The sequence below is a fragment of the Myotis daubentonii genome, chromosome 11 (genome assembly GCF_963259705.1).
Source record: "Myotis daubentonii chromosome 11, mMyoDau2.1, whole genome shotgun sequence".
In the NCBI taxonomy this organism is placed as follows: Eukaryota; Metazoa; Chordata; class Mammalia; order Chiroptera; family Vespertilionidae; genus Myotis; species Myotis daubentonii.
In genome coordinates, this window is record NC_081850.1 from 59,985,408 (window position 1) to 60,005,375 (window position 19,968).

Below are 19,968 nucleotides of genomic sequence, written 5' to 3' on the forward strand. Positions count from 1 at the left end.
CGCCCCAAATCACATTGTTAGGCTCTCTGCTATGACCTGAGGCCCCAGGCAAATAAAGACTGCTAGAAGGCTTAGAGATTAACTCCCAGAAACCCAGGGCAAAGTCCAGACCTCTGGTCTGTGCAGTTTTAAACTCTATACTGCACACTGGGACTCCGATTAAGTTGGATTTTATAAAGTATATTTTTTAAATGAAACTTAAAATTTTTTATTTTAATACTTTTATTAAGGTATAATTTACATATAATAATTTACCTGTTTTAAGTGTACAGTTTGAGTTTGGTAACTGTATGCAGTCGTATACTCTCCACCACAACCCACACTTCTGCTGTTGTCATTAGAAAATTATCTCAGGCCCCTTTGTTGTCAATCCTTGCCCGGCTCTGTCCCTAAGCAACCACTGATCTGCTTTCAGTCAGTATAGTTTTGCCTTTTCTAGAATTTCATTACATGGAATCATATAGTACAGAGTGGCTTTACATATGGCTTTTTAAGCACAGCATAATAGTGTTATTGAGATTCATCCATGTTGTTTAATATGTCTTTTTTAATAACTGAGTAGTATTCTATCATGGGTATGCCACATTTTGTTTATCTGTTCGCTATTTTTTGGATAGTTAGGTTATTTCCACATTTAAAGTTATTTTTTTTCTATTGTGATAACACTGCTTTGAAATTTTGTGTATATGATGTTGTATAGATGTATAATTCATTACTTTTAGGTAGGTCCCTAGGATTGGGATTGCTGAGTCACATGGTGAGGGCATGTTTGACTTTATAAGAAATTGCCAAACTGTTTTCCAAAGGGGTTGCACCATTTTGCATTGCCACTAGGAAAGGAGGGGCGTTATAGTTGCTGCATCCCCTCACTAACATTTTGCATTGTCCGTCTTTTTAATTGTAACTATTTTAGTGTGTGTATAGTGGTATCTCACTATGGCTTTATTTATTTATTTATCTATCTATCTATCTATCTATCTATTTATTTATTTATTTTTTTTTTACCTTGAACATTTCTTTTGTCTCACTGTGGTTTTAAATCGCATGTTTCTAATGACCAGTGATGTGGAACATCTTTTGACATGCAATAATTTTATTTTGATTGTCTAATTTATCCATTCGATACATTTAAACCCAATCATACACAAATGTGTCTTTTTCATGGTTTATGCTTTTCATGTTCAAGCTAAGAAATTACTGATGTGTCCCAAAGTCTCAACGATATTTTTTCTGTGCGTTCTTCTAGAAGTTTTTTTATGTAGCTCTTATGTTTATGTCTAGGATCCGTTTTGATTTCATGTTTGCATATGGTGTGAAGAGGTCGAGGTTTATCTTTTCCTTCCATACAAAAATCCACTTTTCCATCATCTTTTATTGAATAGACTATCTTCCCCATTGAATTACCTTGGCACCGTTGTCAAAATAGATTTTAAGTCTGAAGGCATGAAAGAAAGCTAATGGAATTTCTAGTCATGGCCAAAACAGTCTATCTAAAATTAAACAAAACAAGGATATCACACTTTTTATTGTGGATTGTTGTAAATAACTAGCTGCAACAAATCATATCAAAGAGATAAATTGAATGTGTGTAGCTCAGTAGAGAGAAAAATAATGCTATTTAACCAATTACAAAGGACTATAACCTGCGTGTTTAGATTGAACAAAAACGTATCTTGAAATGAGATGCTTAAATCATGTGTTATAAAGTGTACGCCTAACTGAATTCAGTCATTTATCAGTAGGCAAAATATGAAAAAGATAATACTTGTTTTATTAAAAACTAAAACCTAACAAAATATGGGGTCAAATACAGAGAATTATGATATTTTAATAGAAAGAAAAGGAAACTAATAAGAGATAGATATATAATCTACTCCTTGCTGAGTAGTCTTAATAGAATAAAGATGACAACACTAACAAAGTTAATTTATGGATTTAATACAATAACAGTTAAGATCCCAATAGGATGTTGAATTGAACTTGATTGATAGTATAAATCACAGAATAAAGAAGCAGCCAAGAACTTTAGAGGGAAAACCTTTTTAAAAATTATTCTTGTTCATAGAATAATTGGAGAGGGTTAGAATTAGATGAATATATTATAAAATAATTAAACAGGGGATAAAAGATCAGGAGCCATGCCAGGAAGTAGAGAAGAGATTAGACCAGAGACCTAGGCTAAGTGTAGTTTCTGAAGTTGAGCACCAAATTGACTGTGAACTTTCTGTCTTTGATGATAGAAAGGAAAACTGGATTTCACCAGGGGCTGCAAACCTAAAGGCCTCTAGGCCAGCGGCTCTCAACCTGTGGGTCGAGACCCCTTTGGAGGTCGAACGACCCTTTCACAGGGGTCGCCTAAGACCATCCTGCATGTCAGATATTTACATTACAATTCAGAACAGTAGCAACATTACAGTTATGAAGTAGAAACGAAAATAATTTTATGGTTGGGTCACAACATGAGGAACTGTATTTAAAGGGCCAGAAAGTTGAGAACCACTGCTCTAGGCAGATACTGTAAATCACTTATGTGGACTGGAAATGAGACAAATGTTGGGTACTTGGAGCTTTATATGTGTGTGCCCCAAAAAGGAGCTAGCTGCTCCTCAGCTGTAGCTGATTTTTGGCATGTGGGTTGATGGGCCCAGTGATGCTAATTTTTCAAGAGGAGCTAGGAGAAGTCTGTTGGCAGAGGGAGAGTAGGGGTACACACAACCTACTCTGTTTGGGCTGCTTATAACCAACAGAAACTTATCTCTCTTGGTTCTGGAGGCTGGGAACCCAAGATCAAGACAGCAGCATGATCACATTCTCATGAGGGTCTTCTTTCTGGTTCAAACTGGCACCTTCTCACTGTGTCCTTACATGGTGGAAGGGGATGGGGTTCTCTCTGGAACCTCTTTTATGTGGCACTAAACCCATTCACGAGCACTCCACAGGCATGGCCAAATAATCACCCAAAGGCCCTTAAAATCATCATCTTTGGAAATTATAATTCAACATGAATTTGGGTGGGGGGCACATTCAGACCATAACACCTATGGATCTTCTGGTTTTAAAATATTGGCAGTAAGTGTATTGGCCATACAAACCATGTAGGGGCTCGGGATTACTCGTTGTCTTGAGAAAGGTCATGTATCTATAGTTGTCATTGTCTAATTAATGATTGTGTAGCTTAGAAGGAACAAAAGGAGTGGGGTTTGTTTGTTTGTGTGTTGTTGTTGTTGTTTTATTACTCCGCACTGAAGGATATTTTTTTCATTGATTTTTAGAGAGAGTAGAAAGGCGGGAGGGAGGGGGACAGAAAGAGAGAGAAAAACATCGAAAGAGAGACACATTGATTGGTTACCTCCCGCATGTGCCCCACGTGGGGTCAGGGATCAAACCTTCAACCCAGGTATGTGCCCTTGACCAGAAATCAAACCAGTAACCCTTCAGTCTGCGGGCTGATGCTCTAACCACTGAACACACTGGCCAGGGCAAAGAGTTTTGCATTTAAGACCGAAACCTATTCCAAAGTATATTATTAATAGGACTACCTGAATGTAGATTGAAATATCAGAAATAAACTGATAGTTTAATGTATTGATTAATAAAGTAAAATAAAAACTGAAAGTAGTTGGTGTTTAATAAAAAACATTGTTGAATGACAATATGAAGAAAACTACATATACATCTAATTTAATCTCAAGCCATGCAAAATAAATTCCAGATGAGTTAGATCTTTTAAAGCAAACTTTATACAGTACTTACCTTTGTTGTGGAGAGGAGATCATCTATACGTCATTGAAGCAATAAGATATAAAGTAGTACCAAGGTGATCATGTTTGATCAAAAAGTTTGATTCTCTGATATAAAGATAAAAGCAACACAGTGGGAATAGTATTTGTAGTTTTTCTATGATGGTAAGATTTTTCATGTAATTGGAGATATATCTATAAAGGTAGATTCAGTAGACAGATAACCAATGATGATATACACTGGAGAAAGTCACAATATGTTTGGCCTAAAGATCTTCATTTGTAAAATGAGGATAATAGTACTTACTTGTTAGGGTGTTTTGGAGAATTAATGTGATAAATGATGCATACTCCTTAACAGATTGCCTGGAACCATAAATGCTAACTGCTATTTATTATAATCCTCTCCATTATCGCCATTTTCCAAAATAAGTTTCAAATCTACGTGTCAAAGCTTCTTCCTTTTTTTTTTAACCCACATGGGCAGACCCAGCTATTTTAACCACCTCTGCATTCGTGCAGTTTACAGAGCACTTTCACATATTCTGTTTCATTGATTTTCATGCCAGCCCTGGGAACTGTGTGAGTTTCTTCTCAGTGGGGGCATTCAGGATTCACTCTTCCATAGTCACAGCTTGGTCTTTGTCATCACCCTAAACTGCTCCACCTATAAAATCAATTCACACTAATTACTGAAGAATTTCCCCATTCTGACCACCGCCTTCTCTCCTCCCAGCTTACAGGTTCTATGCCAGGGGTCCTCAGACTACGGCCCGCGGGCCACATGCAAATACAAATATTGTATTTGTTCCCATTTTGTTTTTTTACTTCAAAATAAGATATGTGCAGTGTGCATAGGAATTTGTTCATAGTTTTTTTTTCAAAGTATAGTCCGGCCCTCCAACGGTCTGAGGGACAGTGAACTGGCCCCCTGTTTAAAAAGTTTGAGGACCCCTGTTCTATGCTCACTGGAGCCATTCTTTTACCTCTAGTCCAAATCATCATCATTCCTTTTCCTTCCCCTCCTCTTCCTCTTCTCCTCCTCCTCCTCCTCTTCCTCCTCCTCCTCCTCCTCCTCCTCCTCCTCCTCCTCCTCCTTTTTCTTCTTTTAGTCTTTATTGATTTCAGAGAGGAAGGGAGAAGGGGAAATAGAGAGAGAAATGTCCCTTTCTGTTCCTCAAACACTCCAGCACAATCTCACCTTGGGGACGTTGCCCTTCTCTCTGCAACCTAATGGGGAATTGAACCATGACCTCCTGGTCTTAGATCGACGCTCAACCACTGAGCCATGAAGTCATCATTTCTTAGTAGAGATTCAGTAGCCTCCTGAGCAATTTCCTTACTTTCTTGCTCACTTTTAATTCAGACTCCCCATTGCAGCTGGTGAACTTTCAATGGCTTCCCGGAGTCTTTAGGATGAACTCCAAACATTCTAACATCTTTAATACCATTTTCAGGGCCCCACAAGATCCGGCTCCCGCTTGCCTGCCCAGCCATCTGTGTCTTTCATCACAGTCCATCTCAGCCACTCTGACAGTTTTCCTTTTCTCAGTTATGCTATGCTCTCACTTTGTAAGCCGCTGCGTGCTCCCTTCCCGCCCTGCTCCCACCTCCATTCCTCCACACCTTGCCGACTCTTACTCATTCTTTAGGTCCTGGCTTTAGATTGGACTCCTACCCTGACTCTCCCTTCCTGGGGCCCTTTCGATGCATCCTCTGCTGTCTTCTTTTCTCTACTGTTTCCTTTACACACTGTTTTGTAATTGCCTCTCGACTCCCCAGACTAAATGCTGGGAAGGGAGACACTTCGTGTTTGTCTTATTTATCACAGTATCACTAGAACTTATTTAGCCCTGCACCTGGCAGAGATGTTAATACATTTCTGTTGTATGAATGAGAGGATTTCGTTCTATCTAATATATCTTCTTCCTTCCTCTCCCTCCACCCCTGCCTCACTTGGCAAAATCTTACACAATTACCACCCATTTATTAATTCAACAAATAGGAAAGGAGCTTCTTCCTCACCCCAGGCGCTATTTTAGGATCTGGGGATATAGTGATGAATTAGGCAGTTAGGGAGCTGGTGTTCTACCTGTGGAGACAGATAATAAACAGATAGATTAAGTAAAATGTGCAGTGTGTTAGTGAGCGTAAGCGCCGAGGAGAAACAAATGAAGCAGGAGAGATGGATAAGGCACACCCGCATAGAGAGTGCTGTTGGCATTGTAGATAGGGTGCCGGCGGAAGGCTTCGCTGAGAAGGTGGCTTCTGAGTGCTGACTTAAGCAGGTGAGAGAGCTAACAATCGCTGAGCTGCTTATCTGAGAAGGAATAGTCCAGGCAGAGAGATGGGCAGCTCCCCCAAAATGGGAGTGTGCCAGGTGTGTTTGAGGAACAGAAAGGAACTGTTGGGAGGTCAGAGGGTCAACATTCTCTGTGTAGAGGTGTCTTCATCTGACCTCTGGGCATCCCTCACAGTTTAGGTTGTTTTTAGCTGTCAGTGCTATGAATTTACCGGGAAAGCCTGTGAAAGTTTCTCTTCTTAGCAGTTGCCAGTGAATCAAGGACTCTGGAAGAGACAGCCATGATCCTGAGACTTCAGTGGCTTCCTTGCAGGTCGGGGAGGGGCATGCTTAGCATTTCTTCAACAACTGCCACCTCTTTCTCAGGATAGTTTTGCATTTTCCTCATTAGGATTGGGGAGGCAGTGGGACATCGCTGCCATCGAGCTCATGGCTGGTTTCCCACAGCTCAGTCCTCTTCTGTTCTCTGGTCCATATTTGTAGTCTTGGCCATTATGAACAAGGTGCAACTCTCTCAGCCACTTTGTAGAGCAGTGGTTCTCAACCTTCCTAATGCCGCGACCCTTTAATACAGTACCTCATGTTGTGGTGACCTCCAATTTCATTGTTACTAATTGAACATAATTAAAGCATAGTGATTAATCACAAAAATAATATGTAATTATATATGTGTTTTCCGATGGACTTAGGCAACCCCATGTGAAAGGGTCGTTTGACCCCCAAAGGGGTCGCGACCCACAGGTTGAGAACCGCTGTTCTAGAGTTACAGCTTTAAAGACAAATTGTTGCTGTCAACTTGTTTCTCTCTACCCATCGCTTTGTCCCAGGAAGTTGAGGGCCAGCAAAGTTTTAGTTGACTATGTGTTGCAGGTAATTGGGTTGGGTCATTTTGGGTTGTACTTGCGTTAGTGTGCCGGCCCCGTAGCTCTACCTTGTACACCCCTTTGTGACACAGTTGGGTCCCACCCAATGGAATGACTAGAATTGCCTTGCTGGCACCCACATGGGAGAAAAGAGGGCTTCTCTGGGCAAAACTCCACTGTGGGTGGTGGACAAGTCCCGGCTCTCTACGGTATATATTTAGCAATAGCGGAAGCCTCCATTAAGCTGTTTTCCTTTTAGTATGATTCACTAGCAGCACCATACTCTGTAGAAAGGGGCTATAAATTGTAATTGATATGAGGCAATAATTGGACAAATGATCAGACTCCATTTTTATTCCTCTCTCTGGGGAAAGCACGTGTCAGGAATCCCTAATGCAGAAGGCGACGGAGGGGTTTTTCAGCCAGCTTCCCCACGTTAGTGCTTCTCTCCTGATTAGAGAGGAGAGGAGCCAAATTCGGCAGGAGGCGGCCAGCAGACCCCGGATCTGCTTGCCACCTTTTGCTCCAAAAGAGCCCTGCCGCAGAGAGTTGCCATGGCAGCAGGAGGCAGTTTAATGGCAGAGGCTCATCTCCGGAGGCGCGCTGCTGGTGCCCTCTCTGGCCTTCAACCCGAGGGGCTGGCTACACCAGGCAACACTGTGCCATGGCCACTTGAAAGCACGTTGCCTAATGGAATCGAACTGTAAGATCCTCCAGATTCCAAGGATGGCTACCTCTCCTGTCCCCCGCTTCTCCTTGGCGCCTAGCCCTTTGATGTCCCATCCCATGGCCCAACTTATTTGCAGTTCCTTGAATAATGCTCTTTCATGTTTCTGTGCTTTTTACACATGCAGTTTCCTCTGTCTAGATTGCTCCCTTCCCCAGCCGCCTGGAAAATTCCTACTCACTTTCAAAATGTGGCTTAGATACTGCCTCCTGCTCCATGCTTCCCCCGGAACCCCTATCCTCTGTGCAGAATCGCACCCTATCCTCTGCCATCTCAACCTCGACACATAGCACAGGATTTTGAAATGATTTTATTTTTGTCTTTTCTTCACTAGACTCTAAGTTACTTGCGTTCAAAAATTGTGTGTTTTTTATGAATTTCATATCCCCAGGGCCTTGCTCAGGCGTGACCACATAGTTCACACTTAGAGTGTTTGTTGAATGAGTGGTTTCTTCTCATTTATTTAGTTAGTCCTTATCATGGGCATGTTGCATACGACATGAGGACAGCACTGTCGTGTCCAGGAAGGGCTTTGTCTGCTCTGGGGTCTCAGAGGGTTGCCCTGACTTGATGGGTCTGTAACTGACTCTCCATTACATTCATTCTCACTCTCCAGTGTGAATGGGAATGGCGGTGGTGGGAAGAGCCACACTTGGGAGTCGATCTCCCCAGAGTTCTAGTCCAGTGATGGCGAACCTATGACACACGTGTCAGAGGTGACACGCAAACTCATTTTTTTGGTTGACTTTTCTTTAAGTGACATTTAAATATATAAAATAAATATCAAAAATATAAGTCTTTGTTTTACTATGGTTGCAAATATCAAAAAATTTCTATATGTGACACGGCACCAGAGTTAAGGTTTTTCTTTTTTTTTTTTAAACATATTTTATTGATTTTTTACAGAGAGGAAGGGAGAGGGATAGAGAGTTAGAAACATCGATGAGAGAGAAACATCGACCAGCTGCCTCCTGCACACTCCCTACTGGGGATGTGCCTGCAACCAAGGTACATGCCCTTGACTGGAATCGAACCCGGGACCCTTCAGTCCGTAGGCCGACGCTCTATCCACTGAGCCAAACCGGTTAGGGCAAGAGAGTTAAGGTTTTTCAAAATGCTGACACACCGAGCTCAAAAGGTTCGCCGTCACTGTAGTCAGTTGCCCAATTTGTATGTCTCAGTTCTCTCTTGTTGAATTAGGATGTGTGAGGGCAGCGCCGAGGTTCCTTGTGGCCCAAAGTAAATTCTTGGTAAATCTTCCTTTCTTTATCTTCGCTCTGGATTCCGGGAAGAAAGTGAAAGCAACATGGAAGTTTAAACTAGTTTCTAGTTTTGAACCTTCTCGTGTATCTTTACCCACATCAGATCATTCAGTGCTATCTCCTCGCTCTGAGCACAGCTTCAAAGGTCACCCCTCTTGTCCCTGAGCCTCTTGTCTCTTTTCTTGAGCTGCTCTGAGGTAGTGCCCTTCCGTTCCTCAGTCGCCTTGCTTTCATCTTTGGTGTATCTGTCCCCTAGTGTTCACTGAGTAGGTAGACATTTTTTAAAAGATTTATTTTGGACAGAGAAGGGTCGATGTGAGAGAGACATGATTGGTTGCCTCCTATACATGCCCCAAAAGGGGAATGAACCACAAGGTAGGTATGTGCCCTGACCAGGAATCGAACCCGCCATCTTTTAGTGCATGGGATGACACTGAACCAACTGAGCCACCCAACAGGGGCTAGATAGACGTTTTATTTAGCTATCTCTCCTCTCCTGCCTTTTTGGGGATAACTTACTGTATTTCAAGAATTTCAATTTAAAATGAATTTATCTTTTTCTCCCCTTTGAAAATTCCCAGAAACCACTTTGACTGTAATATATTTTTTTCTTTTTCCTTAGTTTCTTTTTTTGTTTGCTTTATTTTATTTTTTTTGTTTTGTCTTTTTTTTTTTTGACTGCAGTGTATACTTAACTGCTGTCCTTTATGTTTACCTTACAGATTACTCCAAGCATTTTTCTTCATTCCCTTAACTTACGTTATTAATAGGTCTAGTAAGAGATTTAGTGAGGATAGCAATGAAAATGTACTCTTTACTCAGTTATCTGTGACAGTGGGTCTCCCCCACTGAGAGGACGGGGCCAAGGGGCCAAAGCATGTGTGTAATCAGAGTTGCCTGAGATGCTTTTTTAGATTCATATGCCCCATCCCTTTCCCAACCCTTTCCCTGGAGGCAGAATGAAAGTATGCTGAGAGTTTTAAGAAACTTTTCTAGAACGTTTTACAGCCTCTAACCTGGGGTCCGTCGCCCTCTCGGTTGAGAAACATTCATTGTAGATTTGTTAGTTATAACAGTCTGGTCTGCCAATGCCATGGTTATTTGAGAGTTGGGTATTTGTTTTATTTCAAAAAAATAAAACTACACATATAGTTCACTTTGTTTGCCTGGGTAAGGACATTTTCAAATCAAAATGCAAAAAAAGTGTGGTTTTAATGAATCATAAATTTGTTTGATGCAAGCACTTTTCCTATTCTGAAATATTTACTTAAATACTAATTCATTAAAATATAACTACTTATTAACATGTTGCCATGGAGTGGATAAATTTCAGAATGCTGGAAACAATATGAAAAGTCAGCATAGGTTATGTTGACCAATGTCACCCCAATAAATTTAATTTTTAAAAAAGTCAACATAGAACAGTTTTAAAATTATTAATTCTGTTCGTAGGAAATATTTTGAGACTAGAGCAGTTTAGAAACAGAATGAAACTCGGAATCAGAAAGACTAGATTTTAATTCCTGCTCTGGCACCTGCTGCCTTTCCTGGGCTGTGGAGCCTGCCCCTCGGGGTCTCAGTTCTGTCTTCATGGAATGGTGATGGCCTCTCTCTCATAAAGTTATTGTGAGGCTCACATAAAGTCATGAATGTGACAGTTCCCAGCACCCAAACATCCCATACTGTTCACAGAATCTGATTGTAGCGCCTTTAAAATATTCAAAACATCGGGTGGATGTGTGCACACATGTGTTGTATGTATGTGCCTTTGAATATGTGAAATGTGTAAGTAATTAGGTTTACTATGTTTTTTGACTGTGGAGGTGGGTGATGGTTTTAAGTGTAATGGTTTATGTATGTATGTGAGTGTATTTCCTAAGGATACCACTTAAAATTATTTCTATTTTAGTTCTGTTGAAGTCGACTCTTACAAACCAGGCTAAAAAATGTGCAGTGTCCATTTTACAGTGTTACGGTGACTGTAGACTTCTTCTCTCCCTCTGCACTGGTTTCCTTGTGCTGGACCAGCTCTGGAGGCCGCCTTGGTCCCTGCCAAGGCCAGTCACCCGACTAGCATGAACCCTCCCACACAGACTTGTCTTCCAAACGGAAATTGAATATTAGTAGTTAGTCCTGTTTTGTGTCCATATCAGAAAGTGTTGGATTTAGTGCCTTGCTATCAAATACAAACTTGTGAAAGTTAGTTTTCTCAATGATATGATCACTGCATAGATACACATGTTAGGTGCTTTGTGTGCGTTGCCAACAACATTGCAGCAACCTGTAAGATAGGTGCTAGGCAGTTTTACATGTAAGAAAGCGCAGGCTCAAAAGGGTAAATATGTTTCCCAAGGTCAGACCACTGTTAAGAAAGAGAACCAGAAAGCAAGCTCAGGTGGGTCTGACCCCGGTGAGGTATGAGGCTGCTGCCCAGTCACTGTGGCTTATCCATCCAGGGGATGTGCTTTAAGGTATGAAAGAAGCTGGAAATATACTGAGGGCGCTTTTGGCTTTGGGTTGGGCAGAAGCCTGCAGGACAGTCAGATCAGGCATCTGATCTCGGGAGGCTGTGAGAGGCACTGTCGTTGACCCAGCAGCCAGACCCTGACGCCTCTGGCTTTCTCTCCTTTCTTCACGCCTGCTACCCTACTGTCCCCTGATTTCTCCAGGCATTTCCAAGGCATCACTCATCACTTACAACTGTGCACCTCTCCCCACCCCACTTCCACTGCCCACCCCCCATCTTCCCATGCAGAAGCGTAAAACAGGGTTGTTGTGAGGATAAATGAGTTAATATGTGTAAAGGGTTTAATAACGTGTCTAGTACATAGTAAGTACTCAACAAATGTTAGCTACCATTATTATTATTTTTTTTAATAATAGTATTATTCATGGTGGTAGTAAATGATTCAAAGGTTTTATGACACCTTCCTCAAGGATCTGTGTGTTCCCTGGCCAGGGGCAGGCTTTGTGTGGCTCATTGCACGGGGTTCCAGGCATGGGCGTGCTCAGTAAGGTGCACAGGGTGGAGAGGGAGTTAGTAAGGGGGCAGTTGTTTCCACACACCGGTTGGCAGAGTTTTCTCTGTGCTGGTTCATCGTCATCAGCCACAGAAGCAGTCCCACTTCCAAACCACATCTCTCTGCCTGGCTTCTTTCCTTTCCTTTTTATCTACATTGAACATAAATGGTATTGGAGTCATTAACAGGGTTACACAAAAAATATTTATTTTAGTTTCATGGTTTGTAGCTATGTCTGCACATGTCGTCTTCACACACACACACACACACATACACACACACACACACACACACACACACACACCGCCCCACCCCAGCTCCTGTCCACTGCTCTACAGAAGCGTGCCAGTTCAGCATACTCCACCTGCAGGGGTTTCTCTAGTCCAGGGGTGGGCAAACTTTTTGACGCGAGGGCCACAATGGGTTCTTAAACTGGACCAGAGGGCCGGAACAAAAGCATGGATGGAGTGTTTGTGTGAACTAATATAAATTCAAAGTAAACATCATTACATAAAAGGGTATGGTCTTTTTTTTTTTTTGTAGTTTTATTCATTTCAAACGGGCTGGATCCGGCCCATGGGCCGTAGTTTGCCCACAGCTGCTCTAGTCCCATCCCCCACACACATACTGTTTTTTTCTATTTAATTTTTTTCTTTATATGTATTGACTTTATATTTTTAATTACATTTATTAGGGTGAATTGGTTAGAAAAATTCTATAGGTTTCAGTTGGTTTTATATTTTTGCTTTTCAGTTTTCTCACCTAATTCTTATGTTTTGTTATATTGCCTGATTTGAGTCATAGTTTGCATAGTGATGGAGTTTAACAGTGTGGGGAAGCTATTGGCAGATGCATGATTAACTTTTCCTATGGACCCAATAGAATTGAACACAGGGTTGGGGTTTCTTCAGCTATAATCTTGCATGAGAGCATTTCTATTTGTGCTCCCTCCCTTGACCCACAATATTAGGCTTTGCTTCTCTCAGTAAAGAAGATTTAGCTCTTACTGTCTCTTTGGGCAAATGATAACATGTGCAATCTTTGTCATCTCTTCTACCTCAAAACATTAAAAAAAATTGTTTTAATGTAATTTCTGATTAATCTTTCCTTTTCTCAAATATAAATGTACAGTATACAAAAGGGATAACATAATTTGGGAATTATTTTGTTTTGATGAAATGGACTCTTGTAATAAATAATATTTATTATAGTATCAATTCAAAAATAATTTTCATTCTTTCTAGACAATAAGAATTCTAAAAAAGTAAGAGCAAATTAAAATTAATGGCTGTCATTAAAATGTTCATATATTTCCTTCTAGTCTTCATTCAACTTTATATATTTAATTTTATAATGCATTTTTATAATTTATATTCATTAGCTAAAGTTGTATATATTATCCTATCTAATAATAGACAAACATGGTAATTGACCATACCTTCACTACGCCTCCCATTGGCTAATCAGCGAGATTTGCAAATTAACCACCAACAAAGATGGCGGTTAATCTGCATAAGTAGGCGCGAAGGGGCGGAGCAAAGACTGAAGGCGGCTCCAGCCGGGGTGAAGGCCTGGGTCCCGGGTGCTGGAGGAAAACTGGTGCCAGCAGCCAGAGGAAGGGAAGGCCTATTGCATGAATCTTTTCATGCAACAGGCCTCCAGTTTTTTATAATTAGACATTTTATATATAATTATGTATTCATTAACTAAAGTTTACATATAAACTACAATTCATGTTATATCGCAGTATTGCTATATTCCAGTAATTTGGGGGGGGGGGGCACAAGTTTGACAAAAAAATAAAACTAAAACCAATTATTTTTAAAAATAGATTGTTTCTAATTATAAAATACACATGACAAATTTTCATTTTGGAAAAATAGATCATGCAAAAGGAGTCCTACAATTACTTTCATTTCTGCTTTTAACAGTTTATTTATAAGCAATTCTTCTTTAAAAAGCCTATCTGCGATTAGATTTGTGAAATGTTCCCGCATCTGTGATTAAATTTGTGGAGGAGTATGGAATAGATGTTCTTTGCTTTTAGGCTGAGTCAGATGCACAGTGAACCAGAATGTATTTTGTGGAAATAGTATCTCAATATTTTTCTCCATGCTTTAGGTATGTGTTCTTTTTGGATCCGTGCAATCTGGACTTGATCAACCGGAAGATCAAGTCTGAAGCACTGTGCGTAGCAGCATGTCCAAGACAAGAGCTGAAAACCCTGAGTGATGTTCAGAAGTTTGCAGAGATGAATGGTGAGACTTTAGGCATCTGAGTCTACACCCCAGTCACTTATCCTCACTTAAATTTTATGTGTTTGCATTCTAATGTAAGTTTGCCTGGTGTTTAAAAATAAAAGTCCTCAAAAAAAATCTTAAAAAGAAAAAGAGACCTGAAAGTACTGTAGAATTTCCTTGATACACAAAGGTTATATTCATCTAGGGAGCTTGTTAAAACCCCAGATTCCTGGGCCTCACCTGGGAAATTCTGACTGAGTAGGTCTTTGGACACTGAAAATTTGTATTTTTAACAAATATCTCAGGGGATTTTGATGTATCCTGTTTGAGTACTTGGGAATTACTAGACTACTCCAGCTAAAATTGGGGTGTGTGTGTGGGGGGGTGTTCCTTCCTAAGTAATAGATGTTTATTATAGGAAATTTGAAAAGTTCAGAAAAAAAGATAATGAAGTGAAAACCAAAGTTTCACCATATTTCAGTGTATTGCTGTATATAATTTTGTATTTTGCATTTTTAATTTTACGTTGTGTCTTAACCATTTTTCTAAGAATGAAGTTTTGAGAAACTTTGAGGTCAAACATATGGGAATTAGCGGTGAAAACAAGCAGTCAATTTTCTGAACTCTGGCTCTGTTCTCATGGTTTTCTAACCTCATTAAAATTCTCTCTAGAGAATTTTTTAACCTCTTTTTGTGAAGGGCCACATCATCATTGCCCCCAAAGCCTGTGTTTTTGAACTTCCATGAGGTTTCATGTGTGTATTTAGTCTGTGTAGGAGTCCTCAGAGCTGCCGCAGTCCTGCCCAGATGCATAGGCTAGCTCTAGTTTCTTCAAACAAGGGTTGACTCAGCTATAACTTCTAGCCGGCTGGAGAAACAGCCTTGGGACACAGCTAAACACACACTAGCATGGCTCCATAGTCCATCTGATAGAGATGCTAGACTTCTGAGGGCAAAAACTCTACAGACTGGCGGTGTTCTTGTCCGCTGCTAAATGCCCGCAGCATTAGTTAGTGGGAAGGGCATAGGGTTAATTTGATCTGGATTCTACTTCTGCCTCTGTCACTGACAGGCTCTGTAAGGAGGGACAGATCTAGACTCTTTGAGCCTAGATCTCCTCATCTAATAAAGTATGGATTTAAAATAATGCTCCCCCTCCTAAGCTGTTCAGAGGATTAAATGAGATGATGTATGGGGAATCCTGGACACTTGCTTGGTGGGCATTGAATAAAGAGGGATCAACCACTCTTGAAGATCTCATTTTCTATTCCCACGTGATATCCTCAGATGTGTTGATGTGCTGAGTCTGATGCCAGAACTATCAGCCTTGTCATTATCAGGTTTCTTAGGGAGGGATGAGTTACTCCTTAAGAGATTTTCTAACATCTTAGTCAGTGTGAGCATATACAGTGTACTCTGGGAAGTGGTGCCATCGAGTGGTTAGAGTGTGGGCTCTAAAGGTAGATTATCCAGGTTCACAAATTGGTCCTTCCACTTAAAAGCTGGGAGGCCCTGGGCAAGTTACTTGATCTCTCAATGCCTCAGTTTCCCCATCTGTGAAGTAGGAATGATATATGTACCTAAACTACCTCCAGTGCTGTTATGAAGAGTTAAAACATGAAAAATGAGTAGAACAGTGCCTGGTAAATAGTATTTTGCTACAATATGGATAAAACTTGAAGACATTATATTAAGTGAGATAAGCCAACCACAAAAGGACAAATACACTGTATGATTCCCCTGGGTAAGACATATACACCTTCATTTTATTATTTTTACCACTATCTTCTGAGCAAGGGATTAACATGAGCTGAAAGTAGAGAGCGACTTGAGGCAGGAAGACTATTACATTCCACTGGTGGAATAATAATAATAATGCAACAGTAGCATGGTGGTTGCCAGGGCTATGGGGAGAGAGGAATGAGAAGTTGCTGTGTTATGCATGAAGTGTTTGAATTTTGCAAGAAATGAAGAATTTTGGAGATGGATGGTGGTGATAGTTGCACAACAATGTGAATGTACCTAATACCACTGAACTGTACGCTTAAACATGGTTAATATGGTAAATTGTTATCATGAGTATTTTACCACAATTAAAATGTTCATGAAAGGGAAAGAATGACAGTTCGTTTTAAATGATAATTGTAAACCTTATTTTAAAGTGCAAGATAAAATAACATTTTTCTTACCAGAATGAAAAGATTATATACATCCTATTCAGGGAATTTTATGTTTCCATGACAACATTTGGAAGTACTTTTTAGCACTTACAACCATTCATTCATATGAACTTCTATTACCTTTACAAATTATTTAAAATTTATAAAGGAAAGCTCTTGGCTCCTGTAGTAAGAAATGCATTCATTAGGCAAATAAAATATTTCCTCAATTTTTGTTTCTTTTAGATAAAAAGAGGAGCTGTTTTCTTGGACATTTATGTTTGTGACCATTCTGTCCAGTATGTCTGACTAGAATAGAAAGTTTGGAAGAAATAGCTGGAAATTAGATTGGTCATGTAATATGCTCTCATATTACAAAGAGTTTGGAAAGCAAGCAGAAGGATTTAGGTGAATATAAAAGTATAAATTCTTGTATGTGCGTTGGGTGGTAAGTGTACAAATGTGCATTTTATTATTATGGTGCATAGTTTATATGTGATACAAATATCACAAATATATGATGCTAGGGATTAAAATAATTTAAAAATTGTTTTAAAAAGTGAAAGTTGCCAAATACCACAAGGACTGAGAAATAAACTTCTTTGTTTCATCATCTTCCTTCAGTAGTGCATGAGTTTCCTGGGGGCTGGATCTTACTCTCTTCATCTCGGAATATCCCAGCCATAATATAGGACTTAACATAGTAGCTATTCATAAATGTTTCCTAAAAGAACAAAGCTGAAGTTCCCTCTTCATCTCTATTGCCACTTACTGATTTCCCATTCTCTCAGCGTACTATATAGCCTTTGCTCAATTCTGTATCCATGTGAGTTGCCACCAGCAGGTAAATTGTTTAGCTTCAATCTAACCAGAATTGCTGTGAAATCAGTTCTTTTTATTCACCTCTTAAATAATTCATCTTATGTATTCATTCATCTCTCTCACACATATTCTCCAAGTGATTATTCGTTCCATTTTTTTTCTTTTAAGCCCTCTTGTTCTTCCTCTTTCCTAATCTTATTCCCTACAGAGAAACTGCAACCGGCCGGGGAGAGCTCATTTTCAGCAGAGCATGAATTCCATCAACTTTCGTTCCCTCCAGTTTCCGTTGAACAGGTTTCTGTCCTCTTTATTATCATTATTGTTGAAAACTCAAATAATGTGTACATTGTAGGGGGTGGAAATAATCCTTCTCCCGCTGCTGCTAACTTCTTCTCAACCCAGCCAGACCATGACAGGTGGTGAAGGGAAGGGAAGATAATGCCTGTTCCGCCAGTTCTCCCCTCCTCTCTCCCTTCGCTACTTCTTGCCCAACCACCACCTCTGGCCAGTAGACCACCCTTCACTTTACTCCAGGGCCCCGTTGTTATCATGGGCATCTAAGTCTGAGTGGATAAATCCTACGTAAGCCCTGCGTTGTGTCTGAGCAGACCACGTACTGGCACCTGCTTTGTACCATGCACTGTGCCAGATGCTTTGCATGTCATTTTATCCTTTCCACTTGCAATCTGAATTCTAAACAACAGTTTAGAGATGAGGATAACCTGTAGTTAAGTTAGGGTGCTAATATTTTACATGGAATTCCTTATCACCTTTTGCATTATTCTTATCTAACTGTTTTATAATGGATGTTTTGTTTTCTGTAACCTAGTAGGAAACCGGCAGAAACTTTCTTTTCCCTTTGTTTGTGCCCCGTTGATAGCTTGTAAGAAAGCACTCCCATTTAAGAGTGCTTCTTCAATGTACTGTAGTTTGGATACATCTTGAGAGCTTTGAGACCTGCCATTTGGGCCACGTTCAGATTTTGAGCAGAGCCGTGCAGCTTGGTGCTTTCTCGGGGATTATCGCTTTGTAGTTGAAAATCTTGAAAGATTATGCGATCCATTTAGATAAAATTTGTGGATATTAACAATACTTTTGATTATCATTAACTAATCAGTGACAGTATAACTTAAACCACAGAGTTAGTATGGATTCTTTTTTTTTTTTTTTTTGGTACACTGAAATCAAAAAATTAGACTTGATATCAGTTATAATGAATGAAATAATCAACCCTATCAACTGATTTGATTGACCCCAAGTCAGAGATCAGCAAGGGAAGCTTGATTGTTGAAAAGTGGGAAAATTAAAAAGGTGAAGGGGTTAAGTAAAAAAAAAAAAACAGACACAGACAATAGCATGGTGATTACCAGAGGGAAAGGGAGGTAGAAAAGGGCATAGAGGGGATAAATGGTGAAGGAAGGAGGAAGAAGACTTGACTTGGGGTGATAAACACACATTTCAATATATAGATGATGTATTGTAGAATCGCACACCTGAAACCTATATAACTTTATTAACCAGTCACCGCAGTAAATTCAGTTTTTTAAAAAGTGGGAAAAATTCTTACATTTGATAATGCAATTTGAACTAATTCCTCATTCTACAAAAAATTAATTAGTACTTGTTAAGTATGTGCCAAAGAGACAAAAACAAGGTGTAGTCCTCATGTTTAAGGAGATTGCATCGCAGTAGACAGTCCCACTCCTCTTTATCCTCCACAGTACATAGAAGTCTTGCACATATATGTCAAAAGTTCATTCACTCAGCAAATATTTATTGTGTGCCTAGTATGTGCTACTTAGTGGTTGGCTTGATATCACACCACCAGCTGGTTACTGGGTGCTTCTTGGGAGAGGGAGAGATAGAAACATCAATGATGAAAATCATTAATCGTCTGCCTCCTGCACGCCCCCTACTGGGGATCGAGCCTGCAACCTGGGCATGTGCCCTGACTGGGAATCAATCCTGGATCATGGGTTGACGCTCAACCACTGAACCACTCCAGCTGGGCACTATCTTGCATATCTTGAATGGCATGGGAGGACAGGAGATAAAGAAGAGAAAGGATGACTTCCACATTTCATCTTGGGGATTTCATGGAGCCATTAACCAGGATTGAAAATATGTGGAAGGAGGCAGAACAGATTTGGAGAGTGGGTGATAGAAATGTTTTGGATTTTTAAAAAATATGTTGTTTTGGAATACCTATAGAACAATATATCTTTTGCCCAGGAGCTTATTGAATATTTGTCTGATCATGATTATTAGAAATGACACAGAAGACGCATTATGGCCTAGAAGAATCTTACTTCTGAATTTGCTACTGATTGTTCATGAGGCCTTGGAAGTACTAATTTTTCCCCCCATTTGTAATGTTTAGAGTGTGGTGATGGAAACATAACCTCTTAGGGGAGTTATAAGTGAATTGAGCTACAGGATAAATGATTGAATATTATAAGGCATTTGAAAAATTGTGGTAGTTAAACATTCTGGGAGCTATAGAAACCGTTTACTGAGATAAATGTGTATATACAAGCATTAGATTCCTAAGATCATTCATTTTGATGGCATTTGAATAACATTGGCTGAGTTGCATGGATTGCCTCTAGTATGGTTTAGATAAGCTTTTTGTTTCTTGTTTTAGACTTTTCATTATTCAAGTATGTTTTTCCCCTACTCTTTGCATTAGAAAATAAAAACTTTGTCTTACTGCTTATAACCAAATCTCTTGTGCTAATATTGCTTATACTTCCATTATTTAAAAAAGAAAAAGATAGATACTACCTTAAAAATGTTCACTGAAAATGCATTAGCTAATAAGCATGGAAAGAAA

At 39.8% G+C, this 19,968-nt stretch overlaps 1 protein-coding gene across 7 annotated transcripts in view; it reads left to right on the forward strand.

Annotated features, from left to right (window-relative positions):
* The window catches only part of SLC44A1 (solute carrier family 44 member 1), a 155,217-nt gene that overhangs the window by 62,701 nt on the left and 72,548 nt on the right, over positions 1-19,968 (forward strand). For 6 of the 7 annotated variants that reach the window (XM_059657551.1, XM_059657554.1, XM_059657553.1 and 3 more), the window contains one exon: positions 14,036-14,172. The exons of the other annotated variant lie outside the window; for it this stretch is intronic. In XM_059657551.1, coding sequence (XP_059513534.1) covers positions 14,036-14,172 — 137 coding nt within the window. The remainder of the gene's footprint in view (positions 1-14,035; positions 14,173-19,968) is intronic. 7 annotated transcript variants of the gene reach the window in all.